Genomic DNA, 16235 nt, shown 5'->3' on the forward strand with positions numbered 1-16235 from the left:
GGTACAGAGGTACTTGTTTCGGCCCCACCAGCCCACCAAGAGATTTGGGGTGCAAAAGATTGCTCCATAGAAAAAAGAGAGTGTAAGGCTTGTGAAAATTCCATGATATTGGCGAACAAGGGCATTCTAGCGGCATTGAAGTGATCAAATTGTGAATATCAATAGCTTCATACAACTAAGAAGCCTTCTAGAGTCACATAATCCTCAAAACTAGCTGGTACTGCTCCTGTGCGACTCACCTTCACATGAAGAGTCACCAGCAGATGTGATCTCATCTACACGACAAGCAGTTCATTTTCAGAGTCAACCCAACTCCAATTGACCCTCTAGTCAAAGATTGGATATTCATTGTCTCATTTACTCATACCAAATCTATCACTCAATCTATACAACACATACACCATCGCAGAAATGAGTTCAATCGAGACCACCGAGGCCTCAGCCTCAGCCTCAGCACAACCTCCCTCAGAACCAACAGACACAACACAAGAACAAGCTCCCATGTCCAAAAACGCCCTCAAGCGCCTCCGCAGGCAAGAAGAATGGGAAGCCGGCAAAGACGACCGCCGCAAGCGCCGCAAGGAAAAGCGCCACGAGCGCAAATCCCGGGTCCGCTCCGAGCGCGCCGCCCTCATCGCCCAGGGCGTCGACCCTCTGGAGCTGCAGAAGAAGAAGACGCCTTCCACCTTGACCCCCGTGGGCATCATCATCGACTGCGACTTTGAGGAGTACATGATGGACAAGGAGCGCGTCTCGCTGTCCAGCCAGGTGACGAGGGCATACTCCGACAACAGGCAGGCGAGGTACCGCTCGCATCTCTGGGTCGCGGGCTTTAACAAGGGGATTGCAAAGCGCTTCCACGAGGTGCTCGGTGGTGTGCACAAGAACTGGAAGGGCGTTTGGTTCCACGACGGCGACTTCACCAGCTGCGCGGCAAAGGTTCGTGAGCGCATGAACGCCTCCGACGGCAGCGGAGGTGAAATGATTGAGTCGCTACAGCGCAGTCTCGACGAGCCTTCGACATGGACTCGTGATGAAACCGATCCTTTTCCTATTGATAGTCCGGAGCCGCCTCTGGATGAGGTAAACAAGGACATTGTGTACTTGTCATCTGATTCCCCTTACACACTCGAGCGCTTGGAGCCAAACACATGTTATGTCGTGGGTGGACTGGTCGACAAGAACCGTGAAAAGGGTCTTTGCTATAGACGCGCGCGGGAGTTGGGTATTCGAACGGCAAGACTGCCGATTGGCCAGTTCATGGTGATGCAGAGTCGGCAAGTCCTGGCGACGAACCACGTTGTTGAGATTATGCTCAAGTGGTTGGAGTGCGGCGACTGGGGCCAGGCATTTTTGAGCGTGATTCCAAAGAGAAAGGGTGGAAGGTTAAGAAGTGAGGATGTTGGTGATGGTGAAGAGGCTGAAGAGGGGGGCGAGGAGGAAGAGGGAGAAGACGGGATTGAAGACGAGGAGGCGGAGGCATCAGAAACCAAAGCACAAGATGCTTCAGCAGCCGAGGCATCGACTGATGCTGCAGACGAAGGCCACTCTGAACAAGTAAAAGAGACATCATCATAGACATAATCGCTGTATATAGCTCCTTGACCAATACCAATCCGAAATTCATACCCAAAACCTGAGGCACAAAATTATATATCCCACCGCTATATGCAACCTAGTGACAATCCATTGATGCTTCATCTCATTATGATATCTAAAAATCCATTGAATCATCCTCGCGCTCTCTCTTTACTTTTGCAATTCCTTCATCCTTGATGAGAGCCGACACAAATGATCTGAACTGCTCAACATATGGTTTGAGGCTAGTCTTTTCCCAGTCGGCAATAGTAGCCTTGGACTTGTCATCTTCTTCACCGTCCTCTCCACCTTTCCAAGAATCAATTTCCGCAAGCAAGCTTTGTACAGTAGGCACACCAAGAGGATCAAAGTCCTCTAGAGCTTTGGTATCAATGGGCACACAAACCCGCCCTGTGCCTGGATGCACAACAAAGGGGCTTTTGAGCAAATGGTTCAGTTTCTTGCTGACTTCGATATCGAGGCGAGGATAGGTATATTCCAGTACAATATCCTGCTTGGCTTCTAGTAATGCCTTGGCATCCAAGTGCTTGCTTGCACCAGTCTTGGCCACGGCATCAATGTCAGCCCATTTTGAAATTGATGATCGTCCTGGAGCGGCTTCCCATTTGCGGCGTAGTGAATCGTTTAGGGTTCGGTCGGGGAGGAGTTGCAATAGCTTCTGAGATTGTTCATCTGTCGCCCAAGGATCCTGCTCAGCCAGTACATCTTCTTGGAAGTGTGTCTTGAGAATGTCGAGACTCCGGCTAAAGAGCATATTAGCACCATTGTTGCCATTCGTTTTATATCTACCAAAAGCACAAACTCGTTACTCACCTGAGATGTGGGTGCAGCGGCCTCTTGACATTGACCTTTTTACCACTCTGTGAGCCACCCTTGATTACTTCCAGGTAGTTTGCTATGGCCCTGCGCTTCTGGTCATCCATCGACCTAGCCTTCTTGTCGCACACCCAAGCGTGGGCACCTCTTCGTCCAGAGTACACCCACATGATGTGGTTGAAGCCAAAGTCGTCTCTTAGAGCCACATCAACAACCTTGATGGCCATGGTCATGAATTGCCAGCACTTGTTGCAGATGGTAGCCTTGTCACAGCATGTTCGGATGTCGTCGTAATCGGTCAAATCGATATCAAAGCAGAGCTCCTTTGACAAGGGTTTAAAGGCAGACGAGTTGCGCAGAGTCTTTCGATCTCGAGGGTTTGTTGAATAGACGGGGCCGATTTCGAAACGGGAGGGCATGAGGCGGAGGACATCTTTCCGTAGTCTAGACACATTGTGAGCACAGCTAGTCCCGTTATGTGATTCGGTCGATATAGGCTTACAGATCTGCAGTTGCAAAAGACTGGTACCGCAGATATGCGTCGTTTTGCAGAGTAAAGGCAAACTCGCGATTGCCAAAGTCATTCGTGGGCATTGGGCTATGATTCAACCACTGGAAAAGCTGTCGCCAGGGGAAGAGTCGCTGGTAAAAACTGCGCATGACCTCTGGATCCGAAGCCGGGATATTTCTACGCATTTAGTAGTCAGTTGGCTGCTACTTCTCCAAACAAGCTGATCCATCAACTGCGAGCACATACGATGGTGAAGCTGCCCGTGCGGGTGAGCTGACGCCTTCACGCTTAACGGGCGCTGAGCTCGGGAACTCGTCGTCGGAGTCGTCATCTGCGAATAATTCGTCCAACTTGACCTCCTTTTTTGCTTCCTCTGCTTGGCCTGCGGGCGGTGCCTCTGCCTCGTTCATATCAATATCGACGTCGTCGTCTGACATTGCTGCGGCTGTATCTGCTGGAGCAACGTTGGTGGGAATTGCTGGTTCGCCGTCTGGTTGTTCGTCCTTGACAGCAGCGTTGCTTGAATCAGGAGAGAGCGAGTGTGGCATTGCTTCTCTTTTTTTGTGTAAGAAAAGACAATTGGATCTGAGCTGATTGGCTGCCGGCTTGATCCTACGACGGAAAATCAGTTCGGAATACTTGATCTGACGAACAAGGCCCAAAACCGTTGCGCGGGGAGATGCTCAATTGGATTGATTGGGGAAAACGCGTCTAGACGCGTAAATTGAAACTGACTGGGTAGCTAAAGTGCATGGTGTGAATAACGTGAATCCACTGTGTTGGAGACGGTATGTGTAAAGTGAGGTGCTAGTGTCCTGGGCAGCTTATAGGGCCCTTTTAGAGGCACGCACGTTCTGAAGCCGCCCGTCTAAGAGTTGGAAGTCAATGGCTATTCAGCACCCCAAATTTGATATCCACCGTCTTGTCTCTCAAATTGAAAGATATATGTAATGGCAATATCAGATTATTGAGGGATATAGCTATAATGGCAAATACTAGAAGAAAGCAGTGACTGTAGGAGACTCAAGGAACTGGTTATCTGTAATCTCTAAAGCTCCCTCAAAGCTCCCCTAGCAGCTCCAGGGCTATTAATTGACCGGGCATAGAACTTCAATGATTAATCACCAAACTATCCTTCAGCTCCAGACCCAAGAACACACACTCAACTGACATGTATGAACTCTCAATCCCTACATGCAAACTGCTCTTTCTAAGAGCTCCGGCTTCTTTTCCCGCACATGAACAGAATAGAGTTTGAGCCAACCCTCCGGATCGTCTCCGAATCAGAACACCCAAATTACCCCATCCGGCAAAGATCTTCCACTCAGCTTCAATGCGTCCCCAAAACCAAGGGGTCTCGAAAGTTCCAAAACCAGAAGGGCGAAAAGCAGTCATCTTGTCATCTTTCTTTTCTTACCATTCCTTCATCAGCCAGAGTTTTGTCAGAGCTTTAGGATAATGGGCGCAAGCACTATTGGCTTGCCGTGTTTGCAATCATAACTCACTCCCTCCTCTCATGCGCCCTTGTTGTCAAACAGAAAAACAGGAAAAGCAAAACAAAACATCAACGTAAAACAAACAACCCCTCGTATCGCTCTCGTGTAAGTGCTACAGCATCCAAAACGTCCTCCCCCTGTATCACAAAAACGCCGCCCGCCCACTCGCCGCATCGATCTTCCTCCCAAGCGAAGTAGCATCAAATAAGCAAAAAGGCTGCCGGCATCAAGGCACAATATCCAAAATTGATTGCCTCATAAACAACTCGCTCCTAAGCTTACGCGAGGGAAACACTCTAACCTTGCTTTTTTTCGCCACATGATAACCCCAAGGTAGTAATAATAGGCACCCGGATAGACTGATTACCTAGTGCGTGCCTGGCAAGGCCAAGGCATTGATGTGTAGCAAACAAATTCAATCCCGGCTGACATTCATTGCCCCCAGTCTCTCGGTATAAGTGGCTCACCTCCGCCTCTTCGCATGAATTGATAGGCATTGATCTTCTTCTTCCTTCCCCCCCAATACTCCATACAAAAGAAAAACACACATATAAGCCTTTACAAATCCCTTACGCTTACACTTCTATTCATCGCCAAAAATCTCCCGTTATCCCATGTCGCCGTCATCCCCCGCTTCCCGCTTCCCAAGAAATCCCCCGTCTCCATCTATTCCCCCGGTCCAGACCACTATGGAACCTCCCTTCCCCCCCCCCCCCAAGTGCCGTCGGATCTAACGGCTGCAGGCATCCCAAGGTGTGATTTTTTCTTCCTTCCTGCAACGCTTGGCATTATTTTTCTTCTCTTTCTTTGTCGTTTCCTCCCGGTGACGTCGTACGTTCCCTTGTTCCGTGTATAGTGGTGGCCCGGAGTTGGTGCTCCGCTAACATGCCCATCCCCCCGGCCTTCGTCTACCTATGCATAAGGTAGGTAAGGTAATGTGACGTCGTGCTGGAGATGCGCAATCGGATCTCGCCTCGGCCCATTTCTTTCCTCCGCTCGCAGGGGGGATGAAGAAAAAAAATATAAAGTGTTAATGCCGCGAACGGCCTCCCATCTAGCTGTCATACCGACTTCTTGGATCCGGACCCCGTAATTCCGTGCCTAGGAGGCATTTAGTCAGGACGAAGCAACATCTCACTTTGACTCACACACTTCGACTTCCTTTCTTACACATCCAAAAGCGGTCACTCTATTTACAAAATGGTGAGTTTGTCAAGTTGTTTCCTCGTGCAAATAGATCGTATGATTAACCACTCTCTGTCATGAAATAGTTACCAAATCCAGGCTCCCTAGTGCTCTGGGCCTTTCAGCACCAGCACGGCTTCATCACAGAAAAAGGCGGCCTTGTCCAGCCCATTCTCCTCATAAACCCATGACCTAGTCAAAGCATACATCATCACAACTCCGATTTTCGTCATTTCAAAAAAAAAAAAGAGAACAAAATATAGCGTTTCCTTCTCCTTTGGGAAACATTGCCACAGAATGCCCCGACAAAAATATCCAACCAGTACGCAAAATCATCATCCCAACCAGAAATCCCAGGACAACAGGTAGAATCCATCTCTGAGGACGAAAAAAAAAAAAAAGAAGCAAAAGGCTCCTCCTTGGGTTTAAAACAAGTTACAACGCCGATAACAAAGTGTCTCCATGCAATGAGTCGACAAGAGGGGGGAAGGGTGAAGGGTAAAAGCGGAAAGCGGTAGGGGGTTGAGGAGACAAGAAAAGACAAAATGGTCCATCCAACAGAGCATCGTGATGCACAGAATTAATCATCAGCCTTGGCGTTAAGCATAATTTCGTTGCGAGTTATTCAGACGCTGCCGCTTCTCTGGTGGGCTATCATGATCAGATATACGGCCAGAGGAAGCATCCATCGTCGAGTACGCGCCTCTACTTTGCGACATGTTATACTGGCTGCTTCCGTCCATGAGCCCAAAGCCCTGGTCGACCCCGTTCTGGGACATGTGGCCGGATGACCAGTTCGAGCCGCTGGCACCTGCAGGTGGAGTTGGCGACTCGAATTTGATGGGGTTGCCCGTCGTGTTCAGATACGGAACGTTCATGATGAACGCAGACCCGTGCCCGTTGTCCGACTGGGTGGGTGGGTTCTTCAACAAATGTTGCAGGTTTTGCTTGACAGATTTCAGCATGCCTTCCTTTGTGAATGGCTTGGCCAACACGCCATTCATGCCTGTGCGAGAGTCAGCTTGGCGTCCAACAATCGGATTGCTGTCCAGTTCCTTCAAAACTTACCATGCTCGAAATACCCATTCACCTCGTCCGGACGAATGTTAGACGTCATGGCAATAATAGGCGTGGCTGGGCAGTGTTGGCGGATATACATGGTTGCTGATACACCATCCAACCGGGGCATGATGATGTCCATGAAGATCAGGTCGAAATGGTCACGCCCAACGGTACTGATCCTGTTGTATGCTTCCGCGCCATTATTCTGCAACTTGTTAGCCGCTAAACATCACCGACGTGTAACGCGGGACCGTGCGCTGCGCAGTGTCCTCTTATTGTTTCCAGTCTGGGGGGGGATACAATTCACTTACGGCATGTTCAACGTCGCAGCCCATGGATTTGAGAAACTTGATGCCAATCTTGGCACATGTGGGATCGTCTTCCACCAGGAATACAACAGGCTTCTTTGGTCCCCACAACGACACAGGCTTCTCCGCCGAGCCAGGCACGTTGTTCATCTGATTGGATGACCCGGGCTGCGGCGTGTGCTGTTGCTGGTGCTGCTGGTGTTGGTCCATGGGGCCGGCACTGCCCTCGTTGGGGATAGCATACGGAATCTTGTTGATGTGATCCGAGTGGAAAGGATCAATGCCAACAGTCTGTCCTACAGGATAAACGGGGTACCGGCTAATGTCATTCATAGGGTCATGCATCATCGGCATCGATACGGGGGTCACCATGGTTGCCGAGTCTGCGGGGGATTCGTAAATGTCATGCAGACGCTCAAGCTCACGATCGGCTACGGCGTCGGGCGCGACGCTGGAAAGCAGCTCTCGCGCTCTTCTGAGCTCCGGCACAGCTTCATCTCCATCCCCCGTCGGCATGTTGCCATTCGAGTTCAGCGAGTGGCTCATCATCCCATTATTCCGGTTGTGGTTGTAAGGAGAGAGGTAGTTGAGCATCTCGTACTGCGCCTGCTTCTGTGCATTGAGCATCTTTTGCAGGGTGAGAACCTCGTTGACGAGGAGCCTGTTGGTTTGCGAAACGTCGGCAAACAGCTCTTGGAGCTGCTGCACCTGCTGCTGCGTAGCCGTCAGCTGCTCAGATATGACGCTGACATGCTGGCTCGTGGTGAAGTCCTCTGCGACCTGAGGTTTTCTCGTAGCCGGCGCTTTTCGGCGGATGTTATCCAGATCGTCTTTGCTGTCGACGCGGAAGTAGGGATGTTTGAACTCCAAGATCTGCACATCGAGTCCCAATTCTTAGTCATGCGCCCCCCAACGTAGTGTAACTTGGGGGTATTCCATCGGCCAAGGGACTTACATTGCCATTCGGGGAGGCTGAGTCGCCATCGCTGGATGGCTTGACCTTGTGAAAGTCGTATTTGTTGAGCTGTCGGATAAAACTAGACATGTTGCTGTGCTTGAAATGCTTCGGTAGGATGGATCTCGTAAACTTTTCGCCCTGTTTTATGAAGAAAAAGTCAATAAGAGCGCACGCAGATATCAAGCGGCATCCAGATGAATTCCCACCTCGACAACGACAAATGAATCGCCATCCTTTCCCCATCGAGCTACATCTTGGTGTGACGGGTCTTCGAGCATGCTATGGCAACGTCAGTCGGGTGCGGAGAGAGATGTGGTTTGTTGGCGAGCAATTACCGAAACAGCTTGCGGACCTTGACATCATCAATCCGATTAGCACTCATGTAGTTATACGGCAAGGCAAAGCAGAAGAGCCCTAACTCACAAATTCACTGGCATTGTTTCCCCCGCCGCCTGGGGCGGTGGCAGCCTCTGTCCCGGACATTCTGGGCCGAGTCGGTGGTCCTGAGCGGGATCAAAAGAGGTAATATGCGAGGAAGCGACGCGCCTCCAATTGAGGCTCAGCGAAGAGCCAAGAATCGACAAAGCTGCAGTCGCAGAGGCGGGCCAGAGCTCGCTCGGATTCTGCGTCAAAAGTCCCTTTCCCTTTCCCGTTCTGCTCTCTCAATCTTTCTCTTTCTCCCGTCGGGTCGGACGAGCGTTGATGGTTGAACCTGGGGGCCTTTTGGGCTTGGCCTTTTTGGCTGGCTGGCGGACCGGAGCGACGGCAGAAGGACGTAAAAAGCGCCCCGGACACGGAAGCGGTGCGCCGGGCTGGCAGAAGGACGGAGCCAATGTTCTGCACCGTCAAACGTCGAGCTGGCAAATGACGTCGCAAGTCGGCGAGCGAGATTCGACTCTTCTGGGGAGCGAAGCAATTGACCTCGAAGCCTGGCTGGTCGAGGCTGGCTGGATCGAGGTTGGACGGTTTAGCCCAGCTCCGTTGAATGGGCGAATGGATGGCCCGAGATGGAGGGTGGGCCGGGGGCCTAGGCTAACAAGGAAGATCAGGTGGGTGGTTCAGAGGGCAACAGCGCTGCAAGTGTGCTGGAGCGGTGCCAGTTATAGCGATTGGATTGCTGGCTGCTACTGTAAGGCTCGTGCAGGTGCTGTGCAGGTATTGATACTTAGTTGACTCGACATGTACGGGCGGGCAGGCAGGCACATGCAGTCAATCCCTCATGCGGCTAGGGGAGGTAGAGAGAACATGGGAATCATGCATCTAATACAAGCAAGGAAATGAAAAGAACCAACAAGAACACAGGAACCACACGCAACAAGACACCTAGTACGACCCCGTCTTTCCTTTTCACTAATACCAGAGGAATCATTCCAGAAAAAAAAAATCAACGTGTACCCACAGGGGGGATAATAGTAGAGAGAGAAAAAAAAGAAGGGGGTCTCAAATCCAAAGCCCGGGAGCCATCGTGTGTTCCGTGTTCTATTTAGCCAGATCCGTGTGGCGGTCCCTAGTGCACGGTACATGCAAGCCTCGTTTCTTGGTTTCTTGAGGCATCTCCAGGCGCTAGGGCCGTGTGGCGCATTGTCCCTCACACGGAGCATCTCAGCATTCGAGGCTATTACGGAGTACAGGGAGCAATAGCGTTTTTCTTGCCAATTTAAATGGCCACTTTTCAGCCAGCCCCCGTGCCTGTCTCTTTCTTTTGCTGCGCCAAGGCCCGGCAGATGATAGACTAGAGTCCATGTAGTTTTTCTTTTTTTCTTTTTTTTTTTCTCGCCTGGTCTGTTCTCGACGTTGTTTATTGACTTAGCGCAGTGTCAGCCACATGTACCTGCACCTGCACTTGTACCTGTCGAGATGGTGTCAAAGTGGCAAGCATCCAATCCCAACATACCAGACCAACGTTTGCTTATAATACCACTCTGTACATATACGAGCCCCTTCCCCGCCATGTAAGTCTTCGTAAGTTGAATACTCGTACACAGGCATGTACTCGTGCTCTCTGCACGCGCTTGATGCTTGCTTGGATTGGATTGACCTTATGCAGCCTCCACCACGCCGGGGTGCTCAGCAATACCACGGACTGGCGACATCTGAATCAGGCTGGCGGAAGTATTTTGCGCAAGCATGGAGTCTCTGTTAGCTCTTCACTTCCATCTTAGTGGTAGAGCTAGTTCCTTGCTAAAAGCTGGCAAGCTTTTTAGCCTCAATTTATAACTCAACCCCTATACCTGAACAAGCGCAGTGGTGTCTCCAGAGCATTATCAGTCCATCTCGATGTCTGCCCGTGATATAAAATGAGCAGTGCTAGTGAGCACCTTAGCTGGCAAGGCAGACAAAAGGAGGTACGAGGTAGCCATTCACAAGACAAGCCGCGCCTGGGACGGGATACACGTGTGTGCCGTCCAATCTCACGATGCCCATACTTGTACTCCGTCTTCTGGATCGTGTATGTGTGCACTTATCAGCTCTGCCCCCATAAACAGCCACCTGAACAAATCATGCAGGGAAGCAGGTGATGAAAGGGAGTGTCATTTATTACTATCTGGTGGGGGGGGGCAAAAGCGCCTGTATGCATGTACAAGGGGGGAGCTTCCTTTTTTTTTTGGGCGCCTACCGCTTCAAGCAAGAACATGAATATTCAACCCTTTTCTAGCCGTGATGCATGCCAATTGGGCACTTCTCACGATGGGCGCTTTGCGGGGCTGAAAAGAAGCCCGGCACGGCGACTACACCTCGATCGGCTCGCACACCCAGCGGTTTTTGCTCCTAGCCGGCGACGAATGGAACGTCCGCGATGCTCGCTTGTTAGCACATTAGCAAGAGTAATGGCAACATGCCCTGTTTTTTGTTCTAATCGGTCGAGATCATCACATCAATCTCCCTTGCAGCACGCGCCTGGATGGTGCCTCTCCAGCATCAAATCGCCGGCTTTTGTTGCGTGCATGATGCGCTGCAAGTTCTGGACACAGGATCCGCTGTCGGCGATCCCCGTACGCTTGTAATTGGACTCCGTCGCTTCGGTACAAGTTGGAGTGCTTAGCAGAGCCAGCTAAGACACAGATTGGCCAAGATGTCCATCATCTGCAAAGATACGGGCGGTTGAAGATGTGGACGAGTGTGCGTCAAGTTTGTACAGGTACATGCCTGTGGCAGGCCATCTGTGCCGCTACTTGCTCAGGTCCTCGGGTCAGCTCCCGTCAAGGTCGTATTGGATTGATTCCGTTCCAGTTAGGCTCAGCGGACCGGCCTTCCGCAAGATTGCCACTTTCTACTTTGTACGAGTACTTTGCAGGCGGTCTTCAATTGTTATTGCAACACCACGCACTTGTAGCACCAGCTGTATATGCCGTGCTGTAATGCACTTTTAGATAAAACTGTCTTGAAATGTATATTCTCTTGAGGGCTTCTAAAAATAAATCAACTCTGAGACCAGCGGAGCAAACACGGTCCGTAGGCACGCACGCCGCGCTGCCGTAAATAGAGCAAGACATCGATGCAGGGTTATAGGAGCGCGGCCCAGGTCTCAACCTAAAAAGCTTCAATCCATGTTCAATCTGAAGCATAACATGGATGAAATATTCAAACCGAGGAGCTAGCAGGCCGGAACCAGCTCCGATGATTCTCATATTTGATACTCGGTGCGTAACGATTACTCGCATTGAGTACTATTATTAAAAGAAAAGAAGAAGAAAAAAGAAACCCTTGGCGCTCCCCTTGAACAGGGCATGGTATACTTGCAGAGATTCATCAAGCCTCTCCTTTTTCCATTCACAATCAGGTGAGACCTGGTCGGAATCTGACTTGCTCGGTCTCTTCTTTACCGAATCCCTCTCCCCGCACAATGCCGATCAATACTGTATCCAGCAATGCTCAAATCTTGGCAAGCTTATGTGGATTTGCCGTTTAATCTCAGATAAACATCTATAGATGCTCATATGCAAAGCACATGTTCTATAAATGGAGCATGGTGAGACACGGACAAGAGATGGATGGTATATTTAGATGCCTTGGAATGCTACATGCAACGTCCATCCGATAACCGTCCTCAGTCTTTGGAGCCAAAATACTTCATATATCGAAAGACATAATGACCCCATTTGGCATCCGGGCCCTCGTCCGGAGGGGGACACGGAGCGTACTCGTCCAGATCCACGTCGAGCGTGCGGATCACCTGGAATCCTGCCTTTTCGTAAATCTTCCACGCCGGCTCCGACGAGTGAACCCAGGCAAAGACGCCTGCTTCGTCGCATATCTTGGTTCCCCAGCGAAGCAGCGCCGACCCGATGCCTCGTCGCTGGAATTTGGGTGAGACAGAAAGCCCGATCACCACGAGACACTTGGTGCCTTTGGGCATCACTTCCTTCTGCCATGCATCCAAGTCGGCGCCTGTAAGTGCCTGGAGTCGCTCGATGGGATCTTCTGGGTCTGCATCGGGACTGGGCTTCGGTTCTACCGCTGACGACTCATCCTTATCTTTTTCCTTTTCCTTGTCATTTTCATTTTCTGGCTGCTCTGCCTGAGCTGCGGCCGGTCTCTCAGGTGGTTGGATCCTGCCCTCCACTACGGGCATCTCTTCGGGCGGAAATCCGATGAGTCCCCAATTGCAGAAGCCGGCAAATTCCCCCGTTTCCTTGTCAACGGCCTTTAATATCACGCATCGGGGTGATTTCAGCATTTCTGGAAGGCTCTCCGTGTGGTATTTCTTCATATCGAACGGGTTTCGGCCCAGAGCTTTCATCTGGGTTTGGCGATCCGTCAAGAAGGCATCGCTGCTGAGCTGAGCCGCCTCGGGCACATCTTGCAGCTGGAGAGCTTGAATGGTAAAGGTCGGCTCAGACATGATGATATTCGTTTAACTGACGCTTATTCTACAACATGTTCCTATGTCGCAAAGCATTTGGCTCCAGCGCTCATTAAATAACAATGCCATTGATGCGTGCTGGAGTGCATGTTGGTGCATGTGCGAAGCAGCCAACTTCGAAGATTGATAAATGGCGGGGTGGGCGCACGGCGTTGAGTCACCGGCGAAGATGAAGGAATAGAGCCATGTGGACTTTATCCAACGACGAACCTCTCGCCATAGATAAAATCGCGCTATCGACCATCATGAGGCCTCGGAGCTAGCCTTATGAAGCAGCTCGAGAATTGTATTGGCGTACGTAGTTCCATCGCCCTTGATATCCTGCACAACCACCGTCTTATCTCTCGACCTCGCGCCTTGAGCCAGAACCAGCTTCGACTTGGGGATGTCCAACGCCTCGCTGAGAACCTCAATCACCGCCTGATTGGCTTCGCCATCTTTAGCCTGAGCCGCGACGCAAAGCTCAATCACGTCGTCAGTGACCGCCTGAATGCCTTCTCTATTCTTACTCGCTCCAGGCTTAACATGCAGTCGCAATTGCAAGATGCCCTGGGGCGCCTTCTTGGAACCAGCCAGGAAGCGCACGGCTGCGCTGGCCGGAGATGCCATAGAAAGTATAAAAATAAGCCTGAAAGGACCTCGGGAGCTCGTGGCTATTTCAGCCTGTGATGGTACTAGATAAGTCCTCGAAGAATATAGCTGCAGTAGCAGAAAGTCAAGGCACACTTATTGTGTGTAGGAGTTGATACATGCCCTCATTGTACTTCTCAAAGAAAATGGGCATCTAGGTACGTGGTGGGTACTCTGAGCTTAAGCTGTAGCTCTTCCTCCGCATTCTGCTACGATATTGAACTTCCTCGGAATCGCGGGGTGCTGAGTTAGCAAAATAAGAATCAGGGCTAGAACTTGCATCGATGTGATGAGATCACATGCACTCGCTCTTAACGGCAAAGTCAAGCCCCGACTCTGCCGTTTTCATAGATCGAAACAAAGCACAAAGCGGGTGAGAGCGCCAACCCAATCGCCACCCTCATCATTCCTCGGCGGTAAGTTTCATTCGATCAGCTTACAATTGGCTTCGCCAGCTAAAAACAGCAGAGTTGATGAGATAATCTCACATCAGACACAGCTCGCAGCAGCAAAACTCAAAAGTCTCAATCGCTGCTCCAATCGCTCCCCAGACGATCATGAATTGGCAGAAATGAGATGAATGCAGGGTAAGGGCACCTCAGTATGACGGGAGAGGAGCAGCCACTGCCGTATTGCGTATTGCTGCTGACCTCCAGTGCACAGCCCACTAAAGCAGGTCCCCTTCAGAAGGGCCAGGCGCTGTGCAAGACCTACAGCCGCCTCCAGCTATATACAGCCAAGAAATTCCAACCTGACCCTCGACATCTGCTCGGCCCAAAAACTTCGGCCCAGCGCCTGCATCACGACTTCAGGCCGCCAACAGCAACAGACGCACCACAATCTCCAATCCCGCAGCATTACCGTCACCGCTCGTCTTCGCCGTCTCTCCTCCTCTCTATCGAGCGCCATGGCATCAGCGTACAGCGCATACCATGGCGCCAAGAGCTCGCAGTTCACAGTCACCGCACTCGGCCGATGGTCCATCTTGACGAAGCAGCTCCCAGGTTCGTCATGCTGCATGTGCCCTTCCTGCGTGTTTCCGAGGCTAATTGATCATCCCAGCTGTTGACAAGGTCCGAGTTCTTCATGTCTACGATTTCGACAACACACGTACGTATGCCCCTTGGTCTCTCATCACCAGCTAAACTTCGTATCAAAGACTGACCTAGAGACACCCTCAGTATTCCGAACCCCCATGCCAAACCCGACTCTGTGGACTGGACCGACGATAGGATTGCTCGCGACCCAAGAAGCATTTGCCAATGGCGGGTGGTGGCATGACAACCGCATACTTGCAGCCACTGGCGAAGGTGCCGAGAAGGAAGAAGAACGAGCCTGGGAGGGCTGGTGGAACGAAAAGGTGGCTGATCTTGTCAAACTAAGCACGAAGCAGCCAGATGCTCTCTGCGTGCTGTTGACGGGCCGCTCTGAGCATGGCTTTGGCGAGTTGATTAAAAGGATGGTGACAAGCAAAGGACTCGAGTTCGACATGGTCAGCTTGAAACCGAGAGTCAGCCCTGCAAACCAGAGCTTTCAGAATACAATGCACTTCAAGCAGCTGTTTTTCGAGGCCCTCATGGAGACGTACCAGCAGGCGACCGAGATCAAAGTGTACGAAGACCGCCCGAGGCATACAAAGGGATTCCGAGACTTCTTCGCCGAATACAACAGGCGTCAGACCGAAGCGCCCACGCGAGGCCCAATCACAGCCGACGTTGTCCAGGTGGTCGACTCTTCAACCCTTCTTGACCCCGTCGTTGAAGTCGCCGAAGTCCAGCACATGATTAATCAACACAACACTACCTTGACTAAAGAGCCCTCCTCCAAGAGCAAGCTCATGATCAAGAAGACAGTCTTCTTCACTAGCTATATGATAGGCGGCGATGACATTAAGAAGCTTCTGAAGCTCGCGAAGATCCCTGCTAGTGTATCAAACAACGACCTCAAGTTCCACGCGAACAATATCCTCATCTGCCCTAGGCCATGTCCCACAAGCATACTTGAAAAGGTTGGTGGCATGGGCAGCAAGATGCTGTGGGAAGTCACCGGCACAGCCTGTTTCGACAACTCCATCTGGGCTGCGTGTGTCCGCCCTGTGCCTCACACTGCAAAGTTTCACACCGATAACCCCATACCGCTTGTCGTGCTTGCCCTTAGAAAAGGCGCTCGCCCTATGGATGCTGAGAAGATTACTGCTTGGCAGCCTGTGCCGGTCGAAGAGCGCTTTTCGTTTGAGACGACTGTTGGCGAAAAGGTGATTCTCCGCATTGAGGCAGAGGACCCCAAGGAAGACGAATACCAGAGTCTCTTCGCCAACAAGTCCCACAAGCGCAAGCACAATGCAGATGAAGAATGGGCGGCCCGGTCGGTTCAGTATGCCGGCCGAAATGAGTCCAGAGGCTTTCATTCTGGTAGGGGTCGCAATAAGGGCGGAAACCCTGGCCGAAGCCATCGTGCCTCCAGGGGCGGACGAGGCGGACGCGGACGCGGTGGCCATGGCTACCGATCTCTTGATGACGTTGATCCCAAGGGTCAGTCCAATGATGCTCCCCCGGGCTCTTTTGGCCGGGGTCGACCAATGGGCGGACAGCCATCCAACGGTTCAGATCTACAGAGTTACTATTAGAAGTAGGATGGCTGCTGCTTATATTGATATCTAATATGGATATGAACATAGCTAGCGTTCTGAAGACTGGACGAGCTGGAGGAGAAGAATGGTCACAGCAAGGCATCACAACTCCCCCCCCCCCCCCCGTGGGGTGGGTGTTTGGTTTTTTTTTTTTTTTTTGGTAGGGTGGTGTTTTTG

At 51.3% G+C, this 16235-nt stretch overlaps 7 protein-coding genes across 7 annotated transcripts; 3 read left to right on the top strand and 4 right to left on the bottom strand.

Annotated features, from left to right (window-relative positions):
- The first annotated feature begins 63 nt into the window (after nucleotides 1-63).
- Nucleotides 64-1631, top strand: V8C40DRAFT_257850 (tRNA (guanine(9)-N(1))-methyltransferase). Its single transcript, XM_083218589.1, has one exon. It carries the CDS (start codon nucleotides 412-414, stop codon nucleotides 1576-1578), a length of 1167 nt encoding a protein of 388 aa, XP_083067753.1. The 5' UTR covers nucleotides 64-411; the 3' UTR covers nucleotides 1579-1631.
- On the bottom strand, nucleotides 1543-3619 carry V8C40DRAFT_257852 (DNA primase subunit PRI1). Its single transcript, XM_083218590.1, has 4 exons — nucleotides 3173-3619; nucleotides 2918-3103; nucleotides 2413-2859; nucleotides 1543-2342 (listed from the first exon to the last, which is right to left on the bottom strand). The coding sequence occupies exons 1-4, from the start codon at nucleotides 3472-3474 to the stop codon at nucleotides 1715-1717; spliced, it is 1563 nt and encodes a 520-aa protein (XP_083067754.1). The 5' UTR covers nucleotides 3475-3619; the 3' UTR covers nucleotides 1543-1714.
- Nucleotides 3620-5777: 2158 nt separating this feature from the next.
- On the bottom strand, nucleotides 5778-8354 carry V8C40DRAFT_126743 (HSF-type DNA-binding-domain-containing protein). Its single transcript, XM_083211014.1, has 5 exons — nucleotides 8142-8354; nucleotides 7933-8073; nucleotides 6981-7850; nucleotides 6676-6874; nucleotides 5778-6613 (listed from the first exon to the last, which is right to left on the bottom strand). The coding sequence occupies exons 1-5, from the start codon at nucleotides 8211-8213 to the stop codon at nucleotides 6207-6209; spliced, it is 1689 nt and encodes a 562-aa protein (XP_083067755.1). The 5' UTR covers nucleotides 8214-8354; the 3' UTR covers nucleotides 5778-6206.
- Nucleotides 8355-11002: 2648 nt separating this feature from the next.
- On the top strand, nucleotides 11003-11298 carry V8C40DRAFT_257866 (uncharacterized protein; the record flags this gene model as incomplete). Its single annotated transcript, XM_083218591.1, has 1 exon — nucleotides 11003-11298. Exon 1 carries the CDS (start codon nucleotides 11044-11046, stop codon nucleotides 11293-11295), a length of 252 nt encoding a protein of 83 aa, XP_083067756.1. The 5' UTR covers nucleotides 11003-11043.
- Nucleotides 11299-11899: 601 nt separating this feature from the next.
- Nucleotides 11900-12883, bottom strand: V8C40DRAFT_257868 (acyl-CoA N-acyltransferase). Its single transcript, XM_083218592.1, has one exon. The coding sequence runs from the start codon at nucleotides 12776-12778 to the stop codon at nucleotides 11984-11986; it is 795 nt and encodes a 264-aa protein (XP_083067757.1). The 5' UTR covers nucleotides 12779-12883; the 3' UTR covers nucleotides 11900-11983.
- V8C40DRAFT_257870 (DUF167 domain-containing protein) lies at nucleotides 12884-13989 on the bottom strand. The gene has a single exon (XM_083218593.1). The coding sequence runs from the start codon at nucleotides 13406-13408 to the stop codon at nucleotides 13043-13045; it is 366 nt and encodes a 121-aa protein (XP_083067758.1). The 5' UTR covers nucleotides 13409-13989; the 3' UTR covers nucleotides 12884-13042.
- A 27-nt stretch (nucleotides 13990-14016) lies between these two features.
- Nucleotides 14017-16171, top strand: V8C40DRAFT_257877 (HAD domain phosphoesterase family swiss army knife RNA repair protein). Its single transcript, XM_083218594.1, has 3 exons — nucleotides 14017-14433; nucleotides 14492-14539; nucleotides 14611-16171. Exons 1-3 carry the CDS (start codon nucleotides 14337-14339, stop codon nucleotides 16053-16055), a joined length of 1590 nt encoding a protein of 529 aa, XP_083067759.1. The 5' UTR covers nucleotides 14017-14336; the 3' UTR covers nucleotides 16056-16171.
- The last annotated feature ends 64 nt before the right edge of the window (nucleotides 16172-16235 follow it).

This window comes from Trichoderma camerunense (assembly GCF_050948025.1).
Source record: "Trichoderma camerunense strain CBS 138272 chromosome Unknown V8C40scaffold_26, whole genome shotgun sequence".
In the NCBI taxonomy this organism is placed as follows: domain Eukaryota; kingdom Fungi; phylum Ascomycota; class Sordariomycetes; order Hypocreales; family Hypocreaceae; genus Trichoderma; species Trichoderma camerunense.

Excerpts from the sequence above, each read along its gene's own strand:
- V8C40DRAFT_257850 (XM_083218589.1), top strand. The coding sequence starts at position 412 with ATGAGTTCAATCGAGACCACCGAGGCCTCAGCCTCAGCCTCAGCACAA.
- V8C40DRAFT_257852 (XM_083218590.1), bottom strand. The coding sequence starts at position 3,474 with ATGCCACACTCGCTCTCTCCTGATTCAAGCAACGCTGCTGTCAAGGAC. Across the intron at positions 2,860-2,917 it reads TCTTTTGCAACTGCAGATCT|ACTACGGAAAGATGTCCTCC; the intron begins GTAAGCCTATAT and ends CAATGTGTCTAG. Across the intron at positions 2,343-2,412 it reads CCGCTGCACCCACATCTCAG|CCGGAGTCTCGACATTCTCA; the intron begins GTGAGTAACGAG and ends TATGCTCTTTAG.
- V8C40DRAFT_126743 (XM_083211014.1), bottom strand. The coding sequence starts at position 8,213 with ATGCTCGAAGACCCGTCACACCAAGATGTAGCTCGATGGGGAAAGGAT. Across the intron at positions 7,851-7,932 it reads CAGCCTCCCCGAATGGCAAT|ATCTTGGAGTTCAAACATCC; the intron begins GTAAGTCCCTTG and ends CTCGATGTGCAG. Across the intron at positions 6,875-6,980 it reads GCTGCGACGTTGAACATGCC|AATAATGGCGCGGAAGCATA; the intron begins GTAAGTGAATTG and ends AACAAGTTGCAG.
- V8C40DRAFT_257868 (XM_083218592.1), bottom strand. The coding sequence starts at position 12,778 with ATGTCTGAGCCGACCTTTACCATTCAAGCTCTCCAGCTGCAAGATGTG.
- V8C40DRAFT_257870 (XM_083218593.1), bottom strand. The coding sequence starts at position 13,408 with ATGGCATCTCCGGCCAGCGCAGCCGTGCGCTTCCTGGCTGGTTCCAAG.
- V8C40DRAFT_257877 (XM_083218594.1), top strand. The coding sequence starts at position 14,337 with ATGGCATCAGCGTACAGCGCATACCATGGCGCCAAGAGCTCGCAGTTC. Across the intron at positions 14,434-14,491 it reads CTTGACGAAGCAGCTCCCAG|CTGTTGACAAGGTCCGAGTT; the intron begins GTTCGTCATGCT and ends TGATCATCCCAG. Across the intron at positions 14,540-14,610 it reads CTACGATTTCGACAACACAC|TATTCCGAACCCCCATGCCA; the intron begins GTACGTATGCCC and ends AGACACCCTCAG.